Consider the following 27984-nt stretch of genomic DNA (forward strand, 5'->3'; position numbering starts at 1 on the left):
GATAGTGTTTCCAAATACAGCTAAACCTTGTGTAACCCTCACAGGGAAACCTGCAGTCAACAGGATCTCACGGTCCGGTATTTATAGTAAGTTGTTAATTGATATGGTCTCTGCAAGAAACACAGATCATTTCCTAACACATCAAGTCTAGCACTTCGTTTTAATACTTGCTTAGAGTATAAGATCTTCTCTGTTTCAAACATAAAGGAAAGGTGAGAATAATTTATTTTATTGTCATGTTTTCAATCATTTTCATTAAAAAGATAACTGTCAGCTATTCCCAAATGCAAAACAAAAATGTAAAAGTATAAATATACTGGTAGCACTTTATTAATTGTATTTCAACTGTAACACAGGTCTACTTGTTTATATGTTGATTTGATCAATATAATATTATTTAATAGAGCAACATATTTAGTACTGAGATAAATTTAAAATAAAATTTGTCTATAATATGTTTCTTGGTTTAAAATATCTGCAATACTTTTTCAGTGCTATACTAAGAGCTTCACCTTTCTAAGTCAATTGAAGTCAGTGGGCTTAGAAAGTAAGTACATCAGTTTAGGATTGTACTGATAGAAACACCTGTGAGTTATATATGAACAGGACAATCCTGAAGCTATCTTTTTTGAGGGGGGGGGCCTTGGCTGAAAAACATGGGGGGATCACAGTATTTGCAATGTGCAGAACAAATGGTCATGTTTGTACAACTAACCAGATCTGTACAGCAGATGTCACGGCTTATCTAACAGTAATCAAATCCCAGTTTTGTCAGTAGACATTCAGTAGTAATATTTATTCAGGGGGTTACATTTTGAGGAGTTTTATTCTGAAATTGTGCCCTCGCCACTTGGGCTCTAATAAGTCTAGGTCCCGGATACAGTAGACGGTAGGGTGTACAGGGCAGTGGAAACTGAAAAAGGGAAGAGGGTGGGATTCTATACCTATGAGCAGAGCAAATGGGAGGGGAGGTAACACAAATGTGGAAGGACATTGAATTGGTCCCTTAATATATAGTTTATTTCACTGCTGATCAGTAATTTATTCTTTGGTAATTTGCTCTTTAAAATTATTTAATATTTTAAGTTTATATAGGAACAGGTTCATTTAAGTATGGCAGTTTTTAATTAAGCAGGTGTTGATTTCACCAATATTATTTATTTATATATTTCAAACATATATGTAGCACTAACTCTCTCTTTCATGTTATATTTAATTTTTGTTCATCAACCTTGCATTTATTGCTTTACTAAGTTAAAAGTAAAAGAAAGATGAATAATAATTTGTGAAGATATAAATAAATGTATTTAACCTGTCCTGCCAGGTTTTATTCAGTTTTACATGGAATTTTGATATTTTCCATCATGATGTAATTGTTGGACTTGCTAATGTCAGGGTCCGCATAAGTTAAGTTGTCATCGTCATCATCATTTTTCCTACAATAAGACATACCTGTCATTGAGTGGGCAACCAAAATGAAGCTAAAATATTCAATATATTAACTATTGTTTAAATCTCTGCTTTTGTTGCCTAAAAATACAATATGACAGTTTATTATTGTTTTCTTTATTAAAACATGTATGTCTCACTTTTTTTACTGTAAATTGTAACCCAGATTGATTTACCATTAAATATTTCTTTCTGTCAACTAGCTACTGGAATTTCTCGAAAACTAGAAGAACTTGGATTCCAGGCATAGGACAGTTATTTATTCCCATCTGGTTTAGTGTGCTGAGCCATGTGGTTTTAACATGTACCACACTGCAAATGCATACGATGATCTTGATGATGACATTTCTACTCAATATGTCATTCAACAAAGTTTGCAGGATGTGCATAAGAATGAGACGGTGACCACAGCAGAGAACAACAGGTATGGACATCTTTCTGACAATGTTGGCTATGAAACATTTGGATAAGAAAGACCTTTCAAACTCTGGAACTAGCTGCTGTGAACTGTCCGCTATGTGTATTTTTCTCAGTTTTATATGTTTGGTGAGGCGTTTGAAGTCATCTGTGTTTTGGCCAGGGCAGACGATCCTAATAGTGTGGGAAATAATCCACACGCAACTTAACTCTTTTATTTGTATGCTAATTTGCTGCTGTCTACAGGTTTTACCAACTGCTTTAATATAGCCTAGTTATACTTATAGTCATACTTATAGTCTACCTATAATTACAGTTATACTTATAGTCAGAAAAAAACCATCTGCAGATCCGGAGGCCCAGGTAGCAGCCACTACCAGATCCGCCTTTTTTCAACTTCGGCGGGTGCAGCAGTTGGCCCCTTTCCTGGAGCATGACGACTTAGCAATGGTGATCCATGCTATGGTCACCTCGAGAATAGATCACTGTAATGCTCTCTACATGGGGCTACCCTTGATGCTGACTCGCAAACTACAGCTAGTGCAGAGCACTGCGGCACAGCTGTTAATGGGGCTCCTTTGATGGGAGCACATTCAGCCAGTGCTGAAAGGGCTGCACTGGCTACCTATTGTGTTCTGAGTCCGTTTCAAGGTGTTGGTATTGACCTTTAAAGCCCTCTATGGTCAGTAGGGTGGCGAGACCGTCCCGGTCTCCCGGGACATTCCCGGTTCTGGCCACCCAATCCCGGCTCCCGGGCTGCCTATACCGGGACCATTAAAGGTCCCGGTTTAGCCAGCCCCGGAGGCGGTGGGCCGCGGGCGCCGGCGGGGAAGGCGGCGAGTGAGGGAGGGAGCGCCCCTGCGCACGCGCAGGGACGCTCCCTCCCTCCCTCGCCGCCTTCCCCGCCCGCGCGCGGGGCCGGCAGCGGTGGCGGAGGCCTCTCCGCGGCCTCCGCTGGTCGCTGGAAGCCCTCCAGAGTCTCTGGAGGGCCTCCAGGGACCAGCGGAGGCCGCGGAGAGGCCGCGGAGCAGCCGGCGCTGGTCCCGGAAGGCCTTCCAGAGACTCTGGAGGGCCTTCCGGGACCAGCGCCGACCAGCGAAGGCCTCCCCGCGGCCTCCGCTGGTCCCTGGAGGCCCTCCAGAGTCTCTGGAGTCTCTGGGACCAGCGGAGGCCGCGGGGACGCCGCGGAGCACCCGGCGCTGGTCCCGGAAGGCCTTCCAGAGCCTCTGGAAGGCCTTCCGGGACCAGCGCCGACCAGCGAAGGCCTCCCCGCGGCCCTCCGCTGGTCCCTGGAAGGCCCTCCAGAGTCTCTGAGGGCCTCCAGGGACCAGCGGAGGCCGCGGGGAGGCCGCGGAGCACCCGGCGCTGGTCTCGGAAGGCCTTCCAGAGCCTCTGGAAGGCCTTCCGGGACCAGCGCCGACCAGCGAAGGCCTCCCCGCGGCCTCCGCTGGTCCCTGGAGGCCCTCCAGAGTCTCTGGAGGGCCTCCAGGGGCCAGCGGAGGCCGCGGAGAGGCCGCAGAGCAGCCGGCGCTGGTCCCTGGAGGCCTCCAGAGGCCAGCGCCGGTAGCGGAGAGGCCCGGTGCTGGTCCCTGGAGGCCTCCAGAGGCCAGCGCCGGCAGCTCCCTCCCTCCCTCGCCGCGAGGCCGCCGCCGCAGGACTCGCCGCCGCCGCCGCTGGACTCTCCGCCGCCCTGGAAGCAGGTAAGGGGGCCGAAAGCGGGGGGGGGCGGGGGGCGGCCTTCCTTTCTTCCCTCCCTCCTCCCTCCCTCCCTTCCTTTCTTCCTTCCTTCCTTCCTTCCTTCCTTCCTTCCTTCCTTCCTTCCTTCCTTCCTTCCCTCACTCCCTTCCCTTCCTTCCTTCCTTCCCTCCCTCCTCCCTTCCTTCCTTTCTTCCTTCCTTCCTTCCCTCCCTTCCTTCCCTCACTCCCTTCCCTTCCTTCCTTCCTTCCCTCCCTCCTCCCTTCCTTCCTTTCTTTCTTCCTTCCTTCCCTCCCTCCCTCCCCCCTTCCTTCCTTCCTTCCTTCCTTCCGTCCCTCCCTCCCTCCCCCCTTCCTTCCCTCCCTCCCCCTTCCTTCCTTCCTTCCTTCCTTCCTTCCTTCCTTCCTTCCTTCCTTCCTTCCTTCCTTCCTTCCTTCCTTCCTTCCTTCCTTCCTTCCTTCCCTCCCCTCCCCTCCCCTTCCCTTCCCTTCCCTCCCTCCTCCCTTCCTTCCCTCCTTATGTTCTTATGTGACACAGAGTGTTGGACTGGAGGGGCCACTGGCCTGATCCAACAGGGCTTCTCTTATGTTCTTATGTGACACAGAGTGTTGGACTGGAGGGGCCACTGGCCTGATGCAACAGGGCTTCTCTTATATTTTTATGTGACACAGAGTGTTGGACTGGAGGGGCCACTGGCCTGATGCAACAGGGCTTCTCTTTTGTTCTTATGTGACACAGAGTGTTGGACTGGAGGGGCCACTGGCCTGATGCAACAGGGCTTCTCTTATGTTCTTATGTGACGCAGAGTGTTGGACTGGAGGGGCCACTGGCCTGATCCAACAGGGCTTCTCTTATGTTCTTATGTGACAATACTGACTTTGGTGGACCCAAGCACTGATTCAGTGTAAGGGAGCTTTGTGTTTGTGACTGGAGTAGATAATACTGACTTTGGTGGACCCAAGCACTGATTCAGTGTAAGGGAGCTTTGTGTTTGTGTCTTCTGGTGCAATTTTGTTCTCAGATCCTGTATTTACTTCATCAGTATATGGGATAAGGCACTTTCTCAACTGTGCTGCATAATGCAGCCTATTTATTTTGTCCTGTTGGCTCTGTTGGCTCTGTCTGCGCCACCTTCATCACTTTCGGGGTGTGGATCCCCCAGTGGGGTGGTCTCGCGACTCCCTCCGCCGGCTGTTTCTGATAGCCCTGCGCCCCCTCTTTCATTTGATATGTGTCCCGTGCGGGTGCCACCCTCCCGCCGGGAGATGCCGCAAAATGAGCCCCCTTGAGGCTTATGGCGGCAGGGCTCGGGGGAAGCGAGCTAGACTGCTGTTCTTTTGAGGGGTTATAGAGTGTTTCGAGCCCGTCCCTGTGGCATCGGGTTTAGATAAAAATATGGAGCACAGGTCCATCAGTGGCTATTAGCCACAGTGTATGGAGCACAGGTCCATCAGTGGCTATTAGCCACAGTGTATGGAGCACAGGTCCATCAGTGGCTATTAGCCACAGTGTATGTGTGTATATAACATTTTTTGCCACTGTGTGACACAGAGTGTTGGACTTGATGGGCCGTTGGCCTGATCCAACATGGCTTCTCTAAAAAAAAAAAAAAAAAAATCATTGTGGGGCCCAGGGGGCCGGCGCAGCGGCACGCTGAAGCAGCCTGTCGGTCACTTCCGGGTTCCTGTCCTGCATCTCGACCTGTGTTATTAGTGACAGGCTGCTTCGGCGTGCCAAAATAAGGACAAAATAAATAGGCTGCATTATGCAGCACAGTTGAGAAAGTGCCTTATCCCATATACTGATGAAGTATATACAGGATTTCAGAACAAAATTGTTTCCGGCGGTGATATTTGGGGGATTTTTGGGGATGTCACAGGAAGTGCTGTGAAGTCACTTCCTGTTTCCGGCAGTGGCATTTGGGGGAAATGATGTCATTTGGGGGAAATGATGTCACAGGAAGTGATGTCACTTCCCATTTCCGGCAGGTGACGCGGGGAAATGATGTCACAGGAAGTGATGTCACTTCCTGTTTCTTGTGGTGGCATGACGTCACCGGAAGTGCCGTCACCGGAAGTGACGTCACTTCCTGTTTCCGGCGGCGCGCACGCTTCACGCGCGCGCACCCCTACCTTCCCCCCCCCCAACGTGTCCCTGGCTGGCCTTCAGACATTATGGTCACCCTAATGGTCAGGGGCCTGTCAATCTATGGAACCGCCTTTCTCCGCATGTTCCCCAGAGAGCACTGTGTTCAGGGACAAAAAAATCTACTGTCCATCCCTGGACCAAAGGAGACTAGGCTGCATTCAACACGGGCTAGGGCCTTCTCGGTGGCAGCACCAGAACTGTGGAATGCTCTCCCGGAGGTCATAAGGGCCCTGTGGGATCTTTCTACTTTCCGCAGGGCCTGCAAGACTGAACTGTTCCAACAGGCCTTTGATATCTAGCCGGGAGAGGACTGCCACCCCACATCATTATAGAGCTACTATGTGATCACCATCAGAAAAGAAGAACTCACATATTGCAGTGGTACAGCACCACGTAATGGTTTTAAATTGTAACTATATTTTATTAGTTTTAACTTGTAAATATGAATGTTGCTAGCCGCCGTGAGTTCGCTTGCAGAGAGGGCAGGATAGAAATTTAAAATAAGTAAGTAAGTAAATAAATAAATAAATAAAATAGTTACATATGCTTCTTGACTCTAGACCTTCCTGGCAACTAAACTACCCTCACAATCTATATGGAAGGCTTGAGGAAGTCTGTTTCAATATATCTCAAGAAGTCTGTGTGCGCACGAAAAGTTTATACCCAGAATTAAACTCTGTTGATCTTAAAGTTGCCACTGGATTTTGTTTCATTAATTTCTGACACATGTGTTCTATTTGACTTCTAAGAAGCTCAGGACAACTGATATATATTTTCTAGACTGTCTCTCTGATTAGCTTTAACAGTAGGTGCCTTTAGACTAGGGGTGCCAGACTCATTTGTTATGAGGCCTGGAACTGACATAAATGAGACCTTGTTGGACCAAGCCATGTCAGGCCAGGCTGTGTGTGCCTATTTAAGATTAGGTAGCAGAGATATAAACTTTCTCGGATTAAAACAATTTTATTTGTAACATATGGTAATAAATCTATATCTTACATCTTTTATCTACCCCATATATTACTTTCTACCCACCCCTCCCCCCCGTTACTTGACCCCCGCCGGTGTTATTTACTTAAAATGCAAATATTTAAAGGTACCCTTAACTATTAAAACAAAAATGTATATTCTTCTTTTTAAAACTTAATCATTATCAAAGATTGTCCAATGTCCTTTTATTTTCCACTCTTTTTCTAAACTTTTTCCATTCCGTCTTAAAAACTTCCAAATCATAGTCTCTTAATATTCTTGTTAATTTGTCCATTTCACTCATGTCATAACTTTTATAATCCAATCCCATTTCTCTGGTATTTTTTCTTGCTTCCACAGCTGCGCATGCAATGTCCTAGCGGCTGAGAGTAAGTACCAGATTAAAATTCTATCTTCTTTTGGAAATTTTTCCATTTGTAGTCCCAACAGAAAAGTCTCTGCAACTTTGTTAAACTCATATCCCAAGATCTTAGAAATCTCTTGTTGAATCATCTGCCAAAACATTTTAGCTCTTTCGCAAGTCCACCACATATGGTAGAAAGAACCTTCATGTTTTTTACATTTCCAACATCTGTCTGGCATCTTATTATTCATCTTTGCCAATTTTTAGGAGTTATATACCATCTATACATAATCTTAAAACAGTCTTCTTTAATACTTTGACATGTTGAAAGTTTCATAGAGTTCTTCCACAAATATTCCCAAGTTTCCATCTGTAGTTCCTTATTTACATTAATTGCCCATTTAATCATTTGCAATTTCACTACTTCATCTTCTGTAGACCATTGTAAAAGTAATTTATATACTTTTGAAATTAATTTATCATTGTCTCCAAGCAGAACATAAGAACATAAGAGAAGCCATGTTAGATCAGGCCAATGGCCCATCCAGTCCAACACTCTGTATCACACAAGTGGCAAAAAAAAAATTATATATACACACACACTGTGCCTAATAGCCACTGATGGACCTCTGCTCCATATTTTTATCTAAACCCCTCTTGAAGCTGGCTATGCTTGTGGCCGCCACCACCCACATGTTAATCACCCTTTGGGTGAAGAAGTACTTCCTTTTATCCGTTTTAACCTGTCTGCTCAGCAATTTCATCGAATGCCCACGAGTTCTTGTATTGTGAGAAAGGGAGAAAAGTACTTCTTTCTCTACTTTCTCCATCCCATGCATTATCTTGTAAACCTCTATCATGTCACCCCGCAGTCGATGTTTCTCCAAGCTAAAGAGTCCCAAGTGTTTCAACCTTTCTTCATAGGGAAAGTGTTCCAGCCCTTTAATCATTCTAGTTGCCCTTTTCTGGACTTTCTCCAATGCTATAATATCCTTTTTGAGGTGCGGCGACCAGAACTGCGCACAATAATCCAAATGAGACCACACCATCGATTTATACAGGGGCATTATGATACTGTCTGATTTATTTTCAATTCCCTTCCTAATAATTCCCAGCATGGCATTGGCCTTTTTTATTGCAAACGCACACTGTCTTGACATTTTCAGTGAGTTATCTACCACGACCCCAAGATCTCTTTCTTGGTCAGTCTCTGCCAGTTCACACCCCATCAACTTGTATTTGTAGCTGGGATTCTTGGCCCATTATGATACTGTCTGATTTATTTTCAATTCCCTTCCTAATAATTCCCAGCATGGCATTGGCCTTTTTTATTGCAAACACACACTGTCTTGACATTTTCAGTGAGTTATCTACCACGACCCCAAGATCTCTTTCTTGGTCAGTCTCTGCCAGTTCACACCCCATCAACTTGTATTTGTAGCTGGGATTCTTGGCCCCAATGTGCATTACTTTGCACTTGGCTACATTGAACCACATCAGCCACGTTGATGCCCACTCACCCAGCCTCAACAGATCCCTTTGGAGTTCCTCACAATCCTCTCTGGTTCTCACCACCCTGAACAATTTAGTGTCATCCGCAAACTTGGCCACTTCACGGCTCATTCCCAACTCTAAATCATTTATAAACAAGTTAAAGAGCATGGGACCCAATACCGAGCCCTGCGGCACCCCGCTGCTTACCGTCCTCCACTGCGAAGACTGCCCATTTATACTCACTCTCTGCTTCCTATTACTCAGCCAGTTTTTGATCCACAAGAGGACCTGTCCTTTTACTCCATGACTCTCAAGCTTTCTAAGGAGCCTAAAAAGCTCCTAAGGAGAACTTTTTCCAATTCTGTTTGCTCTTTCCTTATTCCGTCAGTTTTAATATCATTCTCTATTAAGCTCTTTATTTGTTGCATTTGAAACCAATCATATTTATGATTCAACTCTTCAGCAGTTTTCAGTTCTATTTTGCCACTTTTAATAATTGATTATATGACAACCACTTTTCTTCGCCTATCTCAGCCATTATTTTTATTACTTCAGCTGGCACTATCCATAACGGTCTTCTCTCATCTCCATATTTCTTGTATTTAATCCATGTATTTAACAAATTGTTTCTTATATAATGGTGAGAGAAAAAAACGTCCATCTTCTTTTTTCCATAATACAAATATGCGTGCCAGCCAAATTTATTTCCGTGACCTTCCAACACTAAAAGTTTTCTGTTTAACAATGCTATCCATTCTTTCATCCACACTAAACAAACTGCTTCCTGATATAATTTTAAATTCGGCAGTTGAAAACCACCTCTTTCTTTTGCATCTCAAAATTTTCATTTTAATCCTTGGTTTCTTCCCAGCCCACACAAATTCTGAGATTTTCCTTTGCTAATTCTCATATCTTCTGTAAGATCTGTGTTTATACACAACCTTGCACTTTGTTCAGAATATATTGATTTTATCATTCTTATAAAGTTTTCACCCAGCTCCATTTTTTCCATTACTGCAGACATAAAGTCCCAATTTAAATTATCAAATGCTTTCTCTGCATCTGCAAAGAATAATGCTACTTTTTTTCTGGATGTCTTTCATAATATTCTACAACAGTTCTAATATTGTCTCTTATTTGTCTTTTGGGAAGAAACCCTGCTTGATCTTCCTTTATAAAGTTTATCAAATGTTTTATAGTCATTATTTTATAGTCATTATTTAATAGTGAAATTCATCTGTAATTTTTTTTACATTCGTGACATCTCTATCTTCCTTAGGTATCAACGAAACAGCTTCTTTCCATGTGTTTGGTACTTTCCCTTTTATTCTTATCATATTCATCAACTTCTGCAATTTTGGTATTAACTCATCTTTAAAAGTTTTAAAATATTTAGCTGTATATCCATCAGGCCCAGCTGCTCTTCCATTCTTCATTGCATTAATTGCTGCTTCAATTTCTATTTTTTCAATTGGGTCATTCAAAACTTTTCGCATATTTTCAGTTAAGGGCTCTATTTTTATCTTTTGTAAATACTCATCCATCTTCTCTTTCTTTATTTTAACACCTTTAAACAATTTGGCATAGTACTTAAAAAATTCTCTTTTTATTCCCTCTTGAGTAACCACTTCTCTTCCATCTACCACAATTCTGTTAATAATTCTATTTTCTCTCTTTTTCTTCAATTGCCAAGCCAAATACTTTCCTGGTTTATTTGCTCCCTCGAGGGATTTCTGCTGAAGTCTTTTCAAACTCCATTCCACTTCTGTATTTAATAAATGTCTCAATTGAGTTTGTAATATTGTAATTTCCCTTAAAATGTTCTTTTTCCCTGGCCTTTTTCTCAACTCCCCTTCCTTTTTCTTTATTTCATTTTGAACGTCCAACAACTGTTTTTCTTTTCCTCTCTTATCTTTATTATTCAAAGTAATCAACATTCCTCTCATTACTGCTTTATAGGCATCCCAGACCGTCTGAAAGTCAATATCCTCTTTGTCATTCACTTGGAAAAAAGCTTTAGTTTCATTTTCTAGGTATGTCACTGTTTCTTTATTCTGTAGCAATTCTTCATTCAATCTCCATCTTCTCACCTTCTTGGACAATTTTGTATTCCACATTATTAGGTTATGATCGGCACCAATTTTAGGTAAAATCTCTATTTTCCTTGTTATAAGACCTAAATCTTTAGTTCCCCACAACATGTAAATTCTAGAAAAAGTTTTGTGTCTTGCAGAAAAAAAAGTATAGTCCCAAACTTCAGGTTAAATTTCCTCCATATATCTTCCAAATTTTCTTGTTTAACCAGTTCAAAAAAAGACTTTGGCAATTTTCCTTCTTTATTATTGTTTTTTTCCCCTCCCCACCTGTCCAATGAGATTTGTTCCATTAAAATCTCCCATTATCAAAACTTGGCCATAGGTCAATTCATCAAGCTGTTGTATAATGTCTTTAAAAAAACATCCTTTGCACCATTAGGCACATAAAGTCCCAATAACAATATTTTTTCCCATCTAATTTGTCTCTACTGCTTCAACTCTTCCATCTTTATCTTTAAATACTAATTTTGGCTCCAATTCTTGTTTAATATAAAAAAACACTCCCCTTTTCTTCTATTTAGCCAATGAAAAAAATTCCACTCCCAATTGTTTGTTCCCTAAAAATGTATAATTCTTTTGTTTGATATGCACTTCTTGCAAACAAATTATATTACAGTTTTGTTTCTTAATCCAATGAAATGTTGCCCTTCTTTTTTGTGGTGAATTTAGTCCATTTACATTCCAAGACAATAATTTGTAATCCATCATGGTGCAAATTCTTTATTTTCTTCAAAAAATCTACGCATATCCTGTGCATTTGTAATTGTGATTCTTTTTCCCTGGAGTTCAAAGCTCAAGCCTTCAGGTATTATCCATCTAAACCTCATTCCATTGTCTCTCAATTTTTCTGTAAACTTTTTATATGTTCTTCTATCATTTATCACTGGCCTTGGCAGCTCCTTCATGATTCTCACTCTACTGCCTCCCACTATCGATGTCTTTTCAAAGTTTTTACTCGTGATCCTTCCCACCATTTCCTTTGTCATATATCTTATGACATCTCTTGGTAAATTGTTTTTCTTGGCATAAAGTGAGTTCACTCTATACATATAGTCATACATATTTTTAGTCTCTTCAGGGTCTTCCTCTAAAAATTCTGCAATTATTTTTATTATAATATTTTATTATAATATTTTATTTTTATTATATATTCTTTTAAATCACCATCCTCCTTCTCAGGTACTCCTCTCAGACGTATCTGAGTCTCCATCAATTTGCAGTCATGGATTGTCACTTTTTCTTGCATTTTCAACAAGGTGGAATCATATACTTTCATTCTGCCTTCTACCTCCTGCACTTTCTTAGATGTTTCCTTTCTGAGATCTTCCATATATTTTTTAATCTGTGCAATCATTTTTTTTCAATTCATTTATCATCTCTCTCACCCCTTTCATCATTCTGGCCTCCATTGCCTCTAATTGGTCCTGCATTTTTTCCAATGAAGTAGCCCTTGTACGGGGCTGCTTGTGTTCAGACATTTAAAATACAACGAAAATTTGGACCTCACCAATTTCCAATTCGACTATCAGATTCAAAAGAGTAGGACTTGCCCTTTATAACAAGCCCAATTTCGCCATCCTCGGAGCTCCCAAAGTCAAGATATTTATTTTTAAAGTTTTTAAATCTTCCAAAATGGCGGTCACAACTTTTTACTGCTCCTTACAATTTTTTCCCTTTTTAAAAACATCTGAGGTCCACACCAATAATATGACCAATAGTATTTAACTTCTTACCCTCTTCTCAGTTAACTCCAATAATTTTTAATGTCCCAAATTCTTTAAAAACATTGTTTTTATTTTGACCTCCCAGCAATGGCCGCCGATGTTTCTCAATGGTATATATTCCTAGAGTAGATTTTCCTTCCACTACTTCCTGCTTTTGTTGCCATGAAGTCTCACGAAGTCTCATTCACACTGGTAAGGAGATCTCACGATACTTGACGTACTTCCTGTCTTGCTTGAATGTGCTGCAGGTCTGTGCCATGTGACGATGGTGCTCTTTTTTTCAAAACCGCAAGTAGACTAAACAATAAATTCCTTTCCACTTTTTAGCACTTTTTAACCCTGTCCTTTATATTTATAAAGTCCAAATTTCACCTCTTCCTCCCCTCTTCTTCCAAACTTTCCAGATTTTCCTTTCCCACCTTTTAAATTTGTTTGATTAAGCTGTAAATAATTCCAGAATGAAAGATAGTAATCTGTACCTTTTCTTCCAATTATCCAAGTTCCCACTGGTCTTGCAATGCTTTAGATGTTTAGCAGTGTCCAAGAAGGTTAGGATCCTGTCGAGTTTATGTCAAATAAATGACTCTGAAAACTTCTGCAGATGATGAAAATGCAACTCTTCCCGGAGACCCCTCAAAGCCTCAAAGGAGCCTCCCCCGGGACTCCCTTTTAGCCAAGTTCCCTGTGCATATCTTGGACTAATTCTGACTGAGAAAAGTAGGGAGTAGGCATTAAATTGCCTTCCACTACCCTGAACAGAAGTTCCAGCCTGCTCCCGTTATGAGAAGCAGCTCAGCTCAACATTTTCCTCCCCTGGAAGTCCACAGATATAAACTTTCTAAAGGACACAAACACAAAGATTTTCCTCCCAAATTGTTAGAGTGTCCAGGAAAACCATAGAGTTTTCCCAGAGGCTCCTAGAGTGGCCGGTGTGCGACATTGCCAGCACAATGTCATAACATCTGAGTGACGTCATTGCACCATATGCACAAAGCGTGCGCAAAAACAGTCTCCCACCAGAGGCTGCGAGGGCCTTGGCAACCCTAGAAACCACTAGTGAGACTCAGTGTTTTATCCTTGGTTGCTATTGTTCTGCTTGAATTGCAGAATAAAGTGTTGGGCCCAGAAAATCCAGATTCAACTCCCTACTCAGGCATGGAGGTTGTTGGAAGACCTTGGGCTGAAATTCTTTGCCACTAAGCTGTATAACGAAAACATAAGATTCCGATGGAGCCCAGTTTCTGACATTTTGGTCTACAAAGGAGGCACGTTATTCAAAACATCGGACGTGGAGACAGGAAAATTGCTTCTAGATAACCTTAACATAAAACTGTCAAAAAGGGAAGAAGAAGACTTGCGCGCCTTTTTACCGGTGTTAGAGGACCAGCAAACCCCTGCAGCAATTTGAACTAATGACATACAAGAATGCAAGAATATGGCAACAGCCTTCTGACTGGTTTAAATTAGTTTAACATAGATAGAGTTACAGAAGCTCTTCTATGCCTTACTGTAGCTTAAGTTGTTTAAAATCTTTTAGAGTGTTTTTAAACTTATTACTATTATTATTATGACTTAGAGCTGATGAAAATATTGTAATTAAGAACTATAGCTAATGAAATTTTGTTCCCTGTATTTTATAATCTTAAAATAGGTCTTGATTGATATATGAAGTAAAATTAATTCAATATTTAATGGTTATAAAATTAATGAATTTGAATACTGTTGGTATTTAGGAATTTACTATAGGTTAATGAAATTTCATTTATAACTTTTGAATAATATTTCACAAGGTAACTAAAGATGAAAGAAAACTTGTGCAAACAAATAGTGCACATCTGTTGGGTTGAACTGTATAACATTAATTCTATTAATATGGCTATAGCCTTCTGATTAATTTAAATGACTTTAATATAGACTGAGTTACAGAAGTTTTTTTTATATATACCTTAATGCAATTTAAGCCTTTTAAAGTTTTTTTTAAGTTTTTTTAGAGTAATTTTAATCTTCTTAATACTATTGTTATGAATTAGAGCTGGTGAAAATACTGTAATTAAGAGGTATAGTTAATGAAATTTTGGTCTTTTATTATATAACTTTAAAATAGTTCTTGATTGACATTTGATGGCAAATTAATTTGGAATTTAATGGTTATAAAGTTAATGAATTTGAATACTGTTGATGTTTAAGAATTTACTATAGGTTGATGAAATCTCATTTATAATGTTTGAATAACAGTTCACAAGGGAACTAAGGCTGAATGAAAACCTGTGCAAACAAACAGTGCACATGTGTTGAGTTGAATATTTGACAGTGAAAATCAATTGAGCACTCAGGAATGTTTTTGGTTCATGAGTCTGAAGAATGTTTGTCTAAGGAATTTATTTTGTGATTGAGGAAATTTCATTTCCACTTTACGAAAAATGTTTTAATGTTTCTTATGCTATATACTAACGTCCTAGTTCTAATTTGTTAGTGAATTTGTTATATGATAGTATATATGATTTTTTAGATTGGTCAATGAAATCCAGGTCTGTATGTTAAACAAAATAGTGCCACAAGAATATAGCCATTTTACTTACCAATTTTTGGGTATAGCCTAACTATACTTATGTGACAGGACTAAATAAGTTGAAAAAACTCTGAAACTAAAATTTAGAACTTATTCATTTATATAGTGATATATAAACTAGCCTGCTTTAAAACTTCAGAGAGGGAAGGGGAGAATGGTTTATTTCGTGTTTTATCGTTACTTGAAGGGTGCTTAGCTTCCCTGGTTTAATAGGAAGGTTTTTTTAGTTAGGGAGAGAGTTTTGTGACTCCCTATAAGTGATAAAATAAACTACGCCTCCCGTGGTTAGTAAGTGAGCAACCTGTTCTTTTCAGACAAGAAAGCACTGTAATAGCTTTCTTTCTCTTTCCTTTGTAAAGGGAAGAGTTTCTGAAAAGCTTCCCTATTTAGGAGAATCACGTTCAGAGGGTTTTTTTTCTTTTTTTTGTTAAGTTGTGTTGAGTTTTAACACCATTGAAAACTCCTAACTAACTTAAAAGATGGCACATATGTATAAACTTCTTAGCTGGAACTTAACAACATTGTAAAATGCAAACGGCTCCTTAACACTATGCAGAGAGATAGGGCAAATATAGTATGTCTTCAGGAGACACATCTAAAAAATGCTAACGGAAAACTGTTATCTTCAAATTGGTTTGCTCAAAGTTATTTGGCTGCAGGGATGTCAAAATCCAGGGGTGTAGCAATTTTGTTTTCAAAATCAGTACCTTTTCATTGCCAAAAATAAAATCTGATCCTAGGGGTCATTATATTTTTGTTAGAGGAGAGTTGGATGGCCAGCCATTAACAATAGCATCTTTGTATGCCCCAAATGTAAATCAGAAAAACTTTATTAAGACAACTCTTAACCTCTTAGCAGAATTTCAGGTTGGGGAAACCATAATTGGTGCAGATCTGAATTATATAATGGACCCCTAACTGGACAGAACACACAAATCAGGAGAAAAGGTAGCAAAATCTACAGATTTATTAAACATAATAGATTCATTTAATTTGGTAGACATTTGGCGTTTTTTAAACCCTGAAGTAAAACAGTACACTTATTACTCTAGTGTACACCAAATTCATACAATAATAGATTATCTCCTAGTAAGTAAAAGGATAGCTAATCAGATACAAGAAGCAGTTATAGGACCACACATAATCTCAGACCATTCATGGGTTACAGGGACACTTTCTACTCAAAATGATGACAACCAGGGATATCACTGGAAATTAAACAAATTATTGCTACAAGATGAATTGATATGTAAAAAAGTAACAGCAGCAATACAGGAATATTTTAAATTCAATTCGACTAAAGATGTATCGCAGGAAACGTTATGGGATGCATTCAAAGCGGTCGTAAGAGGGCAGTTAATAGCAATTGCATCCACCTATAAAAAAGAGAGGCAATCATTATTAGTAGAAATCACCAGTAAAATTAAACACTTGGAACGTCAATACACTAAAAAAGGTGGGAAAAAACTATTAAGGACATTAGAACAGGAACGTAAAAAACTAGACTTATTAGATACTTCCCAAGTACAAAAAAAATTTAATGATACTTAATCAAAAATATTTTACAAAAACGCCAAAATCTATAAGGTTAATTAAACAAAGGACCATACAAAGAAAGGTATCCCACCTTATTCATAACATGCGTAACCATCAAGGACATCTGGTCACTAAATCTAAAGAGATAATTCAGATATTTCATAACTTTTACCAACAGCTTTATAAATCAGAGAATCCAGACCGAAATAAAATTAAAGAATATCTCAACTCTATAAAATATAATATCAAAATATCTCCTGAACACTTTTCATTTCTGGAACAAGATATAACACAATTTGAATTATCTGAAACTTTAAAACACATCAAAAACAATAAAGCCCCAGGTAGGGATGGTATTCCCATTGAGTTTTATAAGAAATTTGAATCTGTGTTAGTAATCCCTTTAGTACAAACATGTAATTCGGTTATGGTCAAAGGAATTATGCCTACTATGTGGTCAGAGGCCAGAATTACAGTAATACCCAAACCTGGGAAGGACAGACGGATATCAGTTTTAAATAATGATTTTAAAATCTTCTCAGCTATAATGGCCAATAGACTGAATAAAATCATTGCAAATTACATACATAGCGATCAGTCAGGGTTTATTCCTACAAGAACTCTTACTGACAATATTCGTAAAACTTTACATTTAATTTTTCTGGAAAAGCAAAAAAAAGTGGAGTCAATTCTTTTGGCCATTGACGCAGAGAAAGCGTTTGATAAGGTGGAGGTTCCTTATTTACTTACTTTACTACAGCATATGGGCTTTGGTCCAAAATTTTTAACCTCCATCGAATCTTTATATGCCAAGCCAAAAGCACAAATTTATATAAATAATTATAGATCAAATGATTTTAATTTACACAGGGGTACAAGGCAAGGATGTCCCTTATCACCCATCTTATTTGCACTTTCAATAGAACCATTGGCCTTTGCTATACGAAATGATAATTTAATAAGTGGCATTCAAATAGGAAAGGAGGAATATAAATTAAGTCTTTTTGCAGACGATGCTGCGTTTTATTTAACCAACCCCTTTCAGTCGGTTACCTCATTACTTCATCAAGTCAAAAAATTTAGTGCGGTGTCTGGTTTTACTATCAACTATACGAAATCTGAATTATACCCTATTTTTTTGATGCCAACCTCCAAATTAGAATTATTAAATGCTTTTCCTTTTAAATGGGTTCAAAAATCTTTCCAACACTTGGGTATTCAAATACCATTGAACCTACAAGATCTTCATGCAGTAAATTATAAGCCGCTAGATTGCTCTATCAAATCAAATGTAGAACAATAGGGTAAGCTTAATCTAACCTTGATATGAACAAAACTTTTGTACTACCTAGATATTTATTTTTATTTTATAATTTACCATGTTATATTTCACCTAAAGAATTCAAAGACAGACAAAACCTCTTTTCCAAATTCATATGGTCACATAAAAGACCAAGATTTCAACTTAAGTTAATGACTCAACCAACAAAACAGGGTGGATTGAGCTTACCTAACTTAGAGGCTTACTATTTGGCAGGGCTCGGGGGAAGCGAGCTAGACTGCTGTTCTTTTGAGGGGTTATAGAGTGTTTTGAGCCCGTCCCTGTGGCATCGGTCCCATCGTTGTGGGACCCAGGGGGCCGGGGCAGCGGCCCACTGAAACAGCCTGTCGGTCACTTCCGGGTTCCTGTCCTGCATCTCGACTTGTGTTATTAGTGACAGGCTGCTTCGGCGGGCCGCTGCGCCGGCCCCCTGGGTCCCACAACGATGGGACCAATGCCACAGGGACGGGCTCGAAACACTCTATAACCCCTCAAAAGAACAGCAGTCTAGCTCACTTCCCCCGAGCCCTGCCGCCATAAGCCTCAAGGGGGCTCATTTTGCGGCATCTCCCGGCGGGAGGGTGGCACCTGCACGGAACACATATCAAATGAAAGAGGGGGCGCAGGGCTATCAGAAACAGCCGGCGGAGGGAGTCGGGAGCCCACCCCACTGGGGGATCCACACCCCGAAAGTGATGAAGGTGGCGCAGATAGAGCCAACAGAGCAAATAGGACACAATAAATAGGCTGCATTATGCAGCACAGTCTCACTGGAATCTCACTGGAATCTGACTGGCTTCTCAGCGTGGAACCCGTTCTCTCTAGTCTTCTCACTTTGAAAAAAGTAAAAAAAGAGTTTTATTTAACTTTATTTCCCCCTTTCCCTCTCTATAAATAATCTTGGTGTTTCCGGCGGTGATATTTGGGGGATTTTTGGGGACGTCACAGGAAGTGCTGTGAAGTCACTTCCTGTTTCCGGCAGTGGCATTTGGGGGAAATGATGTCACAGGAAGTGATGTCACTTCCTGCTTCCGGCAGGTGGCGCGGGGGGAAATGATGTCACAGGAAGTGATGTCACTTCCTGTTTCCGGCAGGTGGCGCAGGGAAATGATGTCACAGGAAGTGATGTCACTTCCTGTTTCCGGCGGCGTGCGCACAGAGCGCGCACACACACACATTCCTTTCCCCCCTCAAGGTGTCCCTGGCTGGCCTGCAGATATTATGGCCACCCTATTCCTTATATAACCAGAATCAAGATATCAACCATCAATAAATATAAACATCACTAGCTGTATTCTGAGCACTGTAAAAAGCCTTCCTCACTGGAAAATATGATCAATTTTTCCACTTTTATCAATTTTTGTACATTGGATTTATAATGGGGTGTGTGTGTAATTTTTAATGGTTAATTCTAATTATCATTTGTTCTCAATTTAGATCTCATTTTGCCACAAGTGCAAATCACAGAAAGATAATCACTGCCATTAGGACAGTTAAGTATCTGTTTTGGATTCTCTCTCGTTTTGTGGGGTTTCAGACACATATCACTCAGATCTTGTACCCAGGGCTCTTTTTGTAAAAAAAAAACAAAAACCCAACAGGAACTCATTTGCATATTAGGCCACATCCCTGACACCGAGCCAGCTGGAACTGTGTTTCTGTGTGTTCCTGTTCAAAAAAAGCCCTGCTTGTACCAATCAGCTTAAATTAATCAGTTGCACTGAGTTAGTGTTGCCTCCTCCTGGAAGACACAAATATTTTAAAAGGGCAAGTCCCAACAAGAGTCAAAGTCTGCATTGGGCACTGTGGCCCAGGGAGGGATCAGTAGGTAGAGCTCAGTGGGGTCAATGAATGGAGCCACATGGCCAGGTTCAAAACTGAACAGTAAAAAAGTAGAACCTCTGGGTGCTCTCTTTCCTCTCCCCCGTGCCTTTCTCATTTATTTCTAACTGGCTGAGAAAATAAAAGGTGGGAAGAGAAGCAGAAAAGGCAATCAAAAACAGCAGTAGTCTTTACAGAAGATGCTTTAGAAATACAAAAAGGACTGGGTTGAAAATGAAATTTAATTGACTGCAAAGTTAGGCCTGCGGTGGTACAACATGGCAAGTTCCATTGCCTTAAAGACACTAAACAATTTTTTTTTTATTTACTACTCCCTCCATTTTTAAAATATAATAATACATAAAGCTTATCTGATAACCAGCCAAAGCAGGGGGGAAATAGTTGCATCAGTGGGGGAAAGGGCCAGTTAGGAACACTATATTAAGCACATAAGTGATGAGGGATCAAGCAGTTCATATAAAAGTGTGAACCTGCCAAGTTTATTAGGTTTAACAATGCGTAGAGTTATCTTAACTGTCTTATTTTAAAATTTTGTGCACTTAACAGGTGAAGAAGAGACTTTGCTTAAGTTGATAAGCCACAGTTCTGCTTTTCAGGAACAAGATGAACACGGCTGCCTTCCTTTACATGAAGCTGCAGCCCAACTGAACAAACGTATCCTAGAAATAACTCTGAAAGGTAAATCCCTCAGTTTTTGTATTTTTATTTCTTATTTATTAAACCCACCTTGGTGTTGAAACAGTTGTCCCTTTCTCGGGATCATCTTTCAGCTTCAGACCCCACTGTATGGCAACAGACAAATGTGAAAGGAGAGACACCTCTCTTCGTAGCAGTGGATAAATGTCTTGTGGAAAATGTCCATTTTCTGCTACTCAATGGCTGTAATCCTAATATTAAGAATGAAGATGGAGACTCTCCTTTATTTATAGGTAAGCAACGTTATACAGTTTAAATCTATTCTTGTTTCCAGAGTGAACAGATTTAGGATAAAATAATGTTGCACAAATGGCATGCGTGGAATTGAGCCAGAAGACTTTCCCAAGCATCTCACTGGTTTGCCTACTTGCATACTGGGATTGGAGCTCAGTCATGTGCCTCTCTGGAACTGGGTGCTTCTAAAGGGGTTAGTTGACAATATTATTGGGGTTCTACTGACCAGAAGGAGCCTGTCCTTCTGCAAAGGAGAGCTTGATATAATTAGGTTTCCTGGAGTCTGTCCCAGATAACTTTGCAGTGCTTGGTCAGGTTGGACTTTTTTGGCTGCCAACCAACCTGACAGTGTAAAGTGTATCTGTCTGTCTAGCTGTCTGTCTGTCTGTCTGGTCTATGAATCAACCAATCCCTGCTATTGCAGGGCTCAGAGCAATATAAAACATTTTTTTTTAATTTAAATGTTCTTTTATATTCAAAATCCTATGGTGGGTCGAGCCATTCTTCTCAGCAAAATGTGAAATTGACTTTCTTCCAGCTAAGGGAGCAGTAATGACTGGATCCACCCCACTTTCTCTGGGTCAGGTCTGCCGATCACCTATTAAGAACAATCCTCACCAGTAGCTTCCTCTCATGTCTCCAGCCCTGTTCAAGCTGATACATGCTGCCCTTCATTTGGGTGGTTATTTTTCCCTTTTATCTTGCCAAAGAGAAACAAAAGACCAAGGGAGTTTGGGGGTCTCTGGAGAGCCCTGTACAAGTAGGAAGGTCCTATGGCAGTAAGTGGTAAATCAAAGAGGCCAGTAGCCTGGTTCTAACTTTAGCCCTTTGCGGTGCTATATGACCTTTTCCTGTATATAAATAACATGATAGACAGATAAGCAAAAGTGTATCCTGGTGTGGTTTCATAGTCAGAAGAGGTATCTCATTTAAATATCTTTTCAACAAATCATTTAAATGCTGGTCTTTCCAATCTACTTTTTCACAGCTGTTCAACATGACTCCTATGAAATTGCCTCCTTGCTGATTCAATTTGGTGCCAACGTCAATCTGCAGTGTGTCAACAAGAGGACAGCTTTACATGAGGCAGCCAAGCTTGGCAGAAAAGGCATGGTGGAATTTCTGCTTTGGTCTAAAGCAGATCCTGATCCACGGAGTTCATATGGCCTTACTCCTCTAGCACTGGCAGCACAGAATGGGCATACAGAAATTCTGGAAATCTTACTGCACAAAGGTGAGAAAGTGCAATGCATACCTGAGCCTTAATTTGGAACATTCTGAGTTGCTGGTTGTTAGACCAGTACAAGTAGATGACTTGCAAGATGCATTGCATTGTTCCCTCCCACTATTTCCTCTTTTCTTTCCCTGAAAGCTGTCTTTCCACTTTTCCTACTTCTTTCCCATCCACCAGTCAAGCTACTTTTATCTGCCTTCCTGACTTCAGCTCTGCCCCCTTTCCTCCTCCTGGTTTTCCCTGCTGGGGAAAATTCTGACCACATTGCATAGTGCCGGGCCCAGCTGCATGGTAGAGAACCCTCAAGGATTTGGGGAGGGGCATTTCACAATCCCCTTGAATATCCTTCCCCACACTATTTCCTATTTCCCTCCTCCTGACAGCTCTCCATATAATCGCTCCCTTTCCTTGTTTCCTTCTCTCCTTGCCACATACCAACTTACCTCCCTTTTATTGGCTTCCCATCTTCAGCTATATTTATTGTTTTACTTCCTTTATACCCTACCTTCCTCCACAATGGAGACCCAAAGCAGCTGAGATCATTCTCCTCTCCTTCATCTTATCTTTAAAGCAACCTTGTGCTGTAGGTTAAGATGTAAATGCATGTTTTATGGTAGAAAGGGGGAAATGGTGCATTTCCTCACTGGGAAGCTCCCTCAGACCAAGGGTTTCCTGAAAAGTACCTTAGTAACCAGCAGCCATCCCTTAGGGCCACCTGAGAATACCTAGATTTACCCAATGAGAAGGTAGTCTTCTAGCACAGTATTAGAGCAATAACAAAACACCTTATAACCAACCTGTTAGGACTTATACAGGGGGTAAAGATTAAGAGGAATAACCCAGAGAAATAGTGAAGCCAAAAACTGTCTTTATAAAAATATTTATTGTAAGAGAGAGGGAGGAAAAAGGAAAAGGTGGTTGGATTCAAAAAGGAGGTGGGAAAGGGGCAAAACAAAATACAGGCAAGCAAACAGCAAAAACAGCATAGAGGTATTCAAATAAAAAATAATACAGTTGAACTAAGATGATCACATTACCTATGCTGTAGCAGGCTCCTCAGAGCATGTGTGGTAACAAGAAATTGAAGGGGTTATTAATTCCTCACAAACCTCCTGTGGACTGAAAACTGAAGACAAGTGAAAATCCGAAATGCACAGATATTTGTGCTAAGTGGACCTAAGACAGCCTTTCTGAGAATGACAAACTTAACTTCTCCAGTCTCGGGCAAATTTTGTGTGAGGCTACTTTTACAAATCAGAGTAATAAACAATATAGTCCCTCCCACCCAGTGTTCCCTCTAAGCTGAGTTAGTGTGAGCTAGCTCACAGTTGATGGAGTATTGGTGTGAGCTAGCTCACAGTTGATGGAGTATTGGTGTGAGCTAGCTCACAGTTAAGGGAGTATTGGTCCCACCTCCATCAAACGCCCAAAAATGACTATGAACTTCCATGACAAATAGATGATTTGGTCCAAACTGGATTATCCATAGTCCAAAAAGGATTAAGTCTGCCAGGAGGGTCCAGTGTGAAACGGAAGTTAGTGGCTCATTCTAATGGAATTTCTAGGGGTCCAAGATCCCAGACACTCTAGCAGGCACTCTTGAGCCTGAGCAAGTTTCAGAATTTCTGTCACAGTATGACTGACCCAAGGTGACCCAGTCGGATTCCATGACAGAGTAGGGATTCAAACTTTGGTTTACCAAATTCTAGCTGAAACTCTAACCATTACACAACACTGGCTTTTGTGTGGTGAATGCTGTTGAATGGTAGTGAGTAAGGAAGTCATATGGTAGCGAGTTACTTAGTAGTTACTGCCAGGCCTAAAAGCCCACTTTGGGAGGATGGGATGGATGGATAAAACAGCTCTGGAGAGGACTTTCCCCCCTCCCTCTGCCTTTTGCTAACAAAAAGTTTTAATGCTGGGAATACTATTGTGGTTGCCTAGCAGTGGCTACTGAGGCATTTTTAAGCAGCGGGCAGTGTTTTATTATTGGGGAGGGGGTTAACATTAAAAATGTTTTTTTAAGGATTTCTGATTTTTCAGTATGCTTAGGGCTTTTCCAGGTTTGTTGAAAGATGTGTCTTGTATGCTCATGCCCCAGTTTCCTAGATTTAAGTATCCATAGATAGGGCCATATTGAGAATTAGATATATTGATATTATAGGATTGTTCTTAAAAAAGGGTGCATTCACTTTCTGTTGTAATCCAGGATTTTAAATGTCTAGGATTCCTTCTGTCAGACAAAGGTAGATCAAAAGAGTTTTCCAATATGAAATCAAATGACACAGAGAAAATATTATTTGAGGCCTCCTTGAAACTAGTCATGTATCATTTGCAGATGTATACCAACTGAAAAATATCAGTCATCCTGCAATATTCTATTACAGATTTAACTGCAAAGATTTTCCAATGGAAAAAAATTCAATTTACACCACCAAAGCTCTTTATAAAAGAGCTGGAATTCACTGTGCAGCAGAACTTTCATGTCACCTCACAGGGTATATTTATTTAATGCCACTGTTTTCCTCTTAGGCGCCAATGTTCTTTCCCAGGCATCAGATTCTGCATCCATATTATTTGAAGCTGCTGGAGGAGGAAATCCAGACTCTGTCTCGCTTCTCCTAGATTATGGGGCTGATGCCAATGTACCAAAGCATTCAGGTCATCTGCCCATCCACAGAGCTGCTTATAGAGGACACTTATTGTGAGTTAGAAAATGTGAACTCAGTTTCTTTGCGAATATAAATTGATGGGGGGGGGGGGAGGTAGCAGAACAAAAAGGGAAGTCTTGGTAGTAATTTAGTCAGTCTTGCAATTTGCCATATATGTTAAGAAATCAACAATGCCTTGCTGATAAATAGCTTGCCAGATTACCTCAAGTATCCCAGTGACACACAACTGTTTGCTGGTCATTCTACTGTTATATAATCTACAAATTTGATGTAATTAGTATGAACAAACTAGAATTCCTTTGTGTAAGCACAATCCAACTGTATATTTGCTGATGAATTATGGTTTTACTTTGCTCCTCCCTAGACTTTTACAAATCTTGGTTCCTGTGACAGATTACTCTGCCATAAAGGAGAGTGGAATCAGTCCAGTTCACTCAGCAGCCGCAGGAGGCCATCCTCAGTGCCTTGAGTTCCTTCTCAAATATGGATTCGATGCCAATTTCATGTTGCATCAGAGAGTCCGCAAAGGTTACGATGATGAAAGGAAATCAGCTTTGTATTTTGCTGTCTCAAATGGGGATATTAACTCTGCTCGGCTGCTACTAGAAGCTGGAGCCTTACCCAACCAAGACCCTGTTAACTCTCTCCAGGTGGCCTTAAGAATGGGCAACTATGAGCTTGTGAGCCTCCTTCTTCGCCATGGGGCCAACGTGAACTACTACTGCAGGGTTAATACAACACATTTCCCATCGGCTCTGCAGTACACACTGAAAGATGAAGTCATGTTAAGAATGTTACTGAATTATGGGTACGATGTGGACCGTTGCTTTGACTGTTCTCATGGAGACAAGAATTCCCAGTACATGTTTGAAGGATGGACCTCTACAGTTATTAAAGACAATATGGTTAGTATTCCAAATGGGTGTATTACCTCTTCCATACTCAGCCATTTGCTTCCCCCCCCAGCTGTGTTGCCATTTTTCCTCAAAAACCAGAACCAAGCTTGACTAGTGGGATGAAACCTTCCAAATAACATAAAGGGTGCAGTTACAGGGTAAACACTGGCAGGCCGACAGAAGGGCTGAGTAGCCCCATCTGCTCTATTCTCTTGTAAAAAACAAAAACCCAGGCTACTATTTGTGTTGCAAAGGAAACAGGATTATGAACTGTCCACATTTTTTGTAACATCTGTCTTTGAAAAATGATACACCCTTGAAAAGTAAACGGCAACAGCTTCCCACAATTTAATGTTTTGATAGTTTTACTAAATGGCACTTTCACTACATGAATTTTGCTTCGCAGATTAGACTCAGGGTGCATTGGATTTGTTCTCTAGGAGAATCCACATAATATAAAATACTGAATTCTGTAGACTTAAGAAAACTTTTATTTTTCTTTCAGTTCTGTGAAGTGATAACTGTAGCATGGTTAAAGCACCTCTCTGGAAAAATAGTACGCGTGATGCTAGATTATGTGGATCGTATAAGACTCTGTTCTAAACTTCAGGATGTTCTTCAAGAGCAAAAATTCTGGCCAGAAATCAATACCATTTTGAGTAAGTATCAAGTGTAATTATGCTGTATAAATACTTGTTTTATAGTCCTCCAGTCACCAACATCCTCACCTTTAGTCTAGCTTTGAAACAACTGACTAATGTGGCTGAAAGGGTCCAGCATATTTGGGTCTGATAATTCAAAGCCATAATTATTTCTATAATTGATCTGGGGTTAGATGGGAAGCACTCAATGATATCATATAACATAGGCTATCTACAATAAAATTACCAGTATATTGTAAGATACAGAAAAAAGTTTGTCCATCTGTATTCTTCAGACAAATATGAGTTATTGTTGGCTTCTCTAAGTTAGTTTTTCTCCTTCCCATTAGCTGTTCTTCTTCCCATAAGCAAAATTCAAAACAAAATATTAACTGTCAGAATCGCCAAAAAACTAGGCAGAAACTTCCGTGTGGCTTCCCGACCTCCTGTTAGACCAAAATTCTCCCTGCTACAGACAAAAATGCTGCTCATGGAGAATAGGGAAGCCCCCCAGGAGCAGCTTGGGAGGTGGAGCTAAAAGAATACCACAGGAGAACTGATCTAATGGTGTGCGTGCATGATGAGATTCAACCCTGAGTTTTGCCGGCATTTTGTTTTACTCCAGTAAAACTGCTTAGTGTCTTTTTATTCCGTTTGAAGCAGCATTGTTCATTAGTTATTGTAATCAGCTGTAAAAGTACATTGTATTTGTACTGGAGGTGACATGAACTCCTGGAGTAATCATGTGTTTATAGTGAAGAAATAACGCTATCAACTGGGGCAGCATAGATCACATACATAGGGGGAAAGGGACCCATATTCAATCCACCAAGCTTAGATAAATCAGTATAAGCTCTGACAAGGAGGTGGATCTGAAAATGTGCTTCTATTTCCAGAAGAATCTTTCACTGTGTTAATCACAGGAAGACCCATTCCATTCACTTTCTTAGTGGAAAGCTATACTTAATCTTCGTTAGGTGCTAGATGTGCAATCCTGTACCAAACATGCAGCTCTGGCGTTTAAGCAGAATACTCCCACGGTTAAATGATCTGTTTAAGAATGGGATTTATGTGGTGAGTCCTGCTTCACTTTGCAGAGCTCCTTGAGAGAGTCAAAAGAATCAACTATCTAGCTAAGGTTATTCTACAAAAGAAGAATTTTGTAGTGCATTTAACAAGTTTTCAGTTGTGTATGTTTGTATTTTATAATCTGCCTTGGACACTGTGGAAAGGTGAAATATAAATAAATGTTGTCCATTAATAGAAAAGAGATTCCTACCATTTGTTTAGTTCTTAAAGCAGCAATTCAGATTGTAAAATGCTTGTTAAAACATTAACTCAAAAATAATCTTCTTGCTTTCCCTTGAATCATGCCATGAACTTTTTTTGTTCTGAAAGCTTCGGACAAGTAGAATTTTTATATCATCAGACTTCTGAGATGAGAACTGTTAAAATGTAGGATTCTCTACACAGCCATACAAGCAGAGGTTTTCTGGACTAATGTGTGACTAGAACTAGGTGTACATTTTGTCTGAAGCAGAAGTTTCAAGATTAGGCCAAAAAGTAAAAATCCCTTATATTGTTATATTTCTTCATTTTAAGCAAACGTCCGACCCTTGAAACATCTTTGCCGTTTGAAAATCCGGAAGTGCTTAGGACGTTTGCGCCTACGTTGTCCTGTCTTCCTGACATTTCTGCCACTACCAAATCGCTTGAAAGATTATATACTCTATAAGGAATATGATCTCTATGGAGAAGGAAATCTGAAAGGCAATTACTAATTCAAGATCATAAGTTTAAGATATTAACCAAAACTAACATATATATTATGTAATTGTTTTCTCTATATAGTATTGACTGTTTTTTTATGTAATGTACGCACAAGTAGCTTAAAAATTCACTGGGTAATAAAACAAAACCTGTTGCAGAACAAGCTCATAATAATCCCAGATGTCAATGAAGAACAAAGTTCCTGGAAGGGATGTT

At 40.3% G+C, this 27984-nt stretch overlaps 1 protein-coding gene across 1 annotated transcript; it reads left to right on the forward strand.

The window, feature by feature from the left end:
• Window positions 1-1679: 1679 nt before the first annotated feature.
• On the forward strand, window positions 1680-27928 carry ASB14 (ankyrin repeat and SOCS box containing 14). Its single transcript, XM_060239733.1, has 9 exons — window positions 1680-1873; window positions 19221-19271; window positions 20167-20303; window positions 20396-20554; window positions 21544-21789; window positions 24322-24493; window positions 24826-25366; window positions 25863-26016; window positions 27601-27928. The coding sequence occupies exons 1-9, from the start codon at window positions 1752-1754 to the stop codon at window positions 27777-27779; spliced, it is 1761 nt and encodes a 586-aa protein (XP_060095716.1). The 5' UTR covers window positions 1680-1751; the 3' UTR covers window positions 27780-27928.
• The last annotated feature ends 56 nt before the right edge of the window (window positions 27929-27984 follow it).

This window comes from Heteronotia binoei, chromosome 5, assembly GCF_032191835.1.
Source record: "Heteronotia binoei isolate CCM8104 ecotype False Entrance Well chromosome 5, APGP_CSIRO_Hbin_v1, whole genome shotgun sequence".
Classification (NCBI taxonomy): Eukaryota; Metazoa; Chordata; class Lepidosauria; order Squamata; family Gekkonidae; genus Heteronotia; species Heteronotia binoei.

What these genes read in the sequence shown, in the direction of transcription:
- ASB14 (XM_060239733.1), top strand. Translation starts at nt 1,752, where the DNA reads ATGTACCACACTGCAAATGCATACGATGATCTTGATGATGACATTTCT. An exon ending in AGACTCTCCTTTATTTATAG is followed by an intron (nt 20,555 to 21,543) that starts GTAAGCAACGTT and finishes ACTTTTTCACAG; the next exon opens with CTGTTCAACATGACTCCTAT. An exon ending in CAGTTATTAAAGACAATATG is followed by an intron (nt 25,367 to 25,862) that starts GTTAGTATTCCA and finishes TTTTTCTTTCAG; the next exon opens with TTCTGTGAAGTGATAACTGT.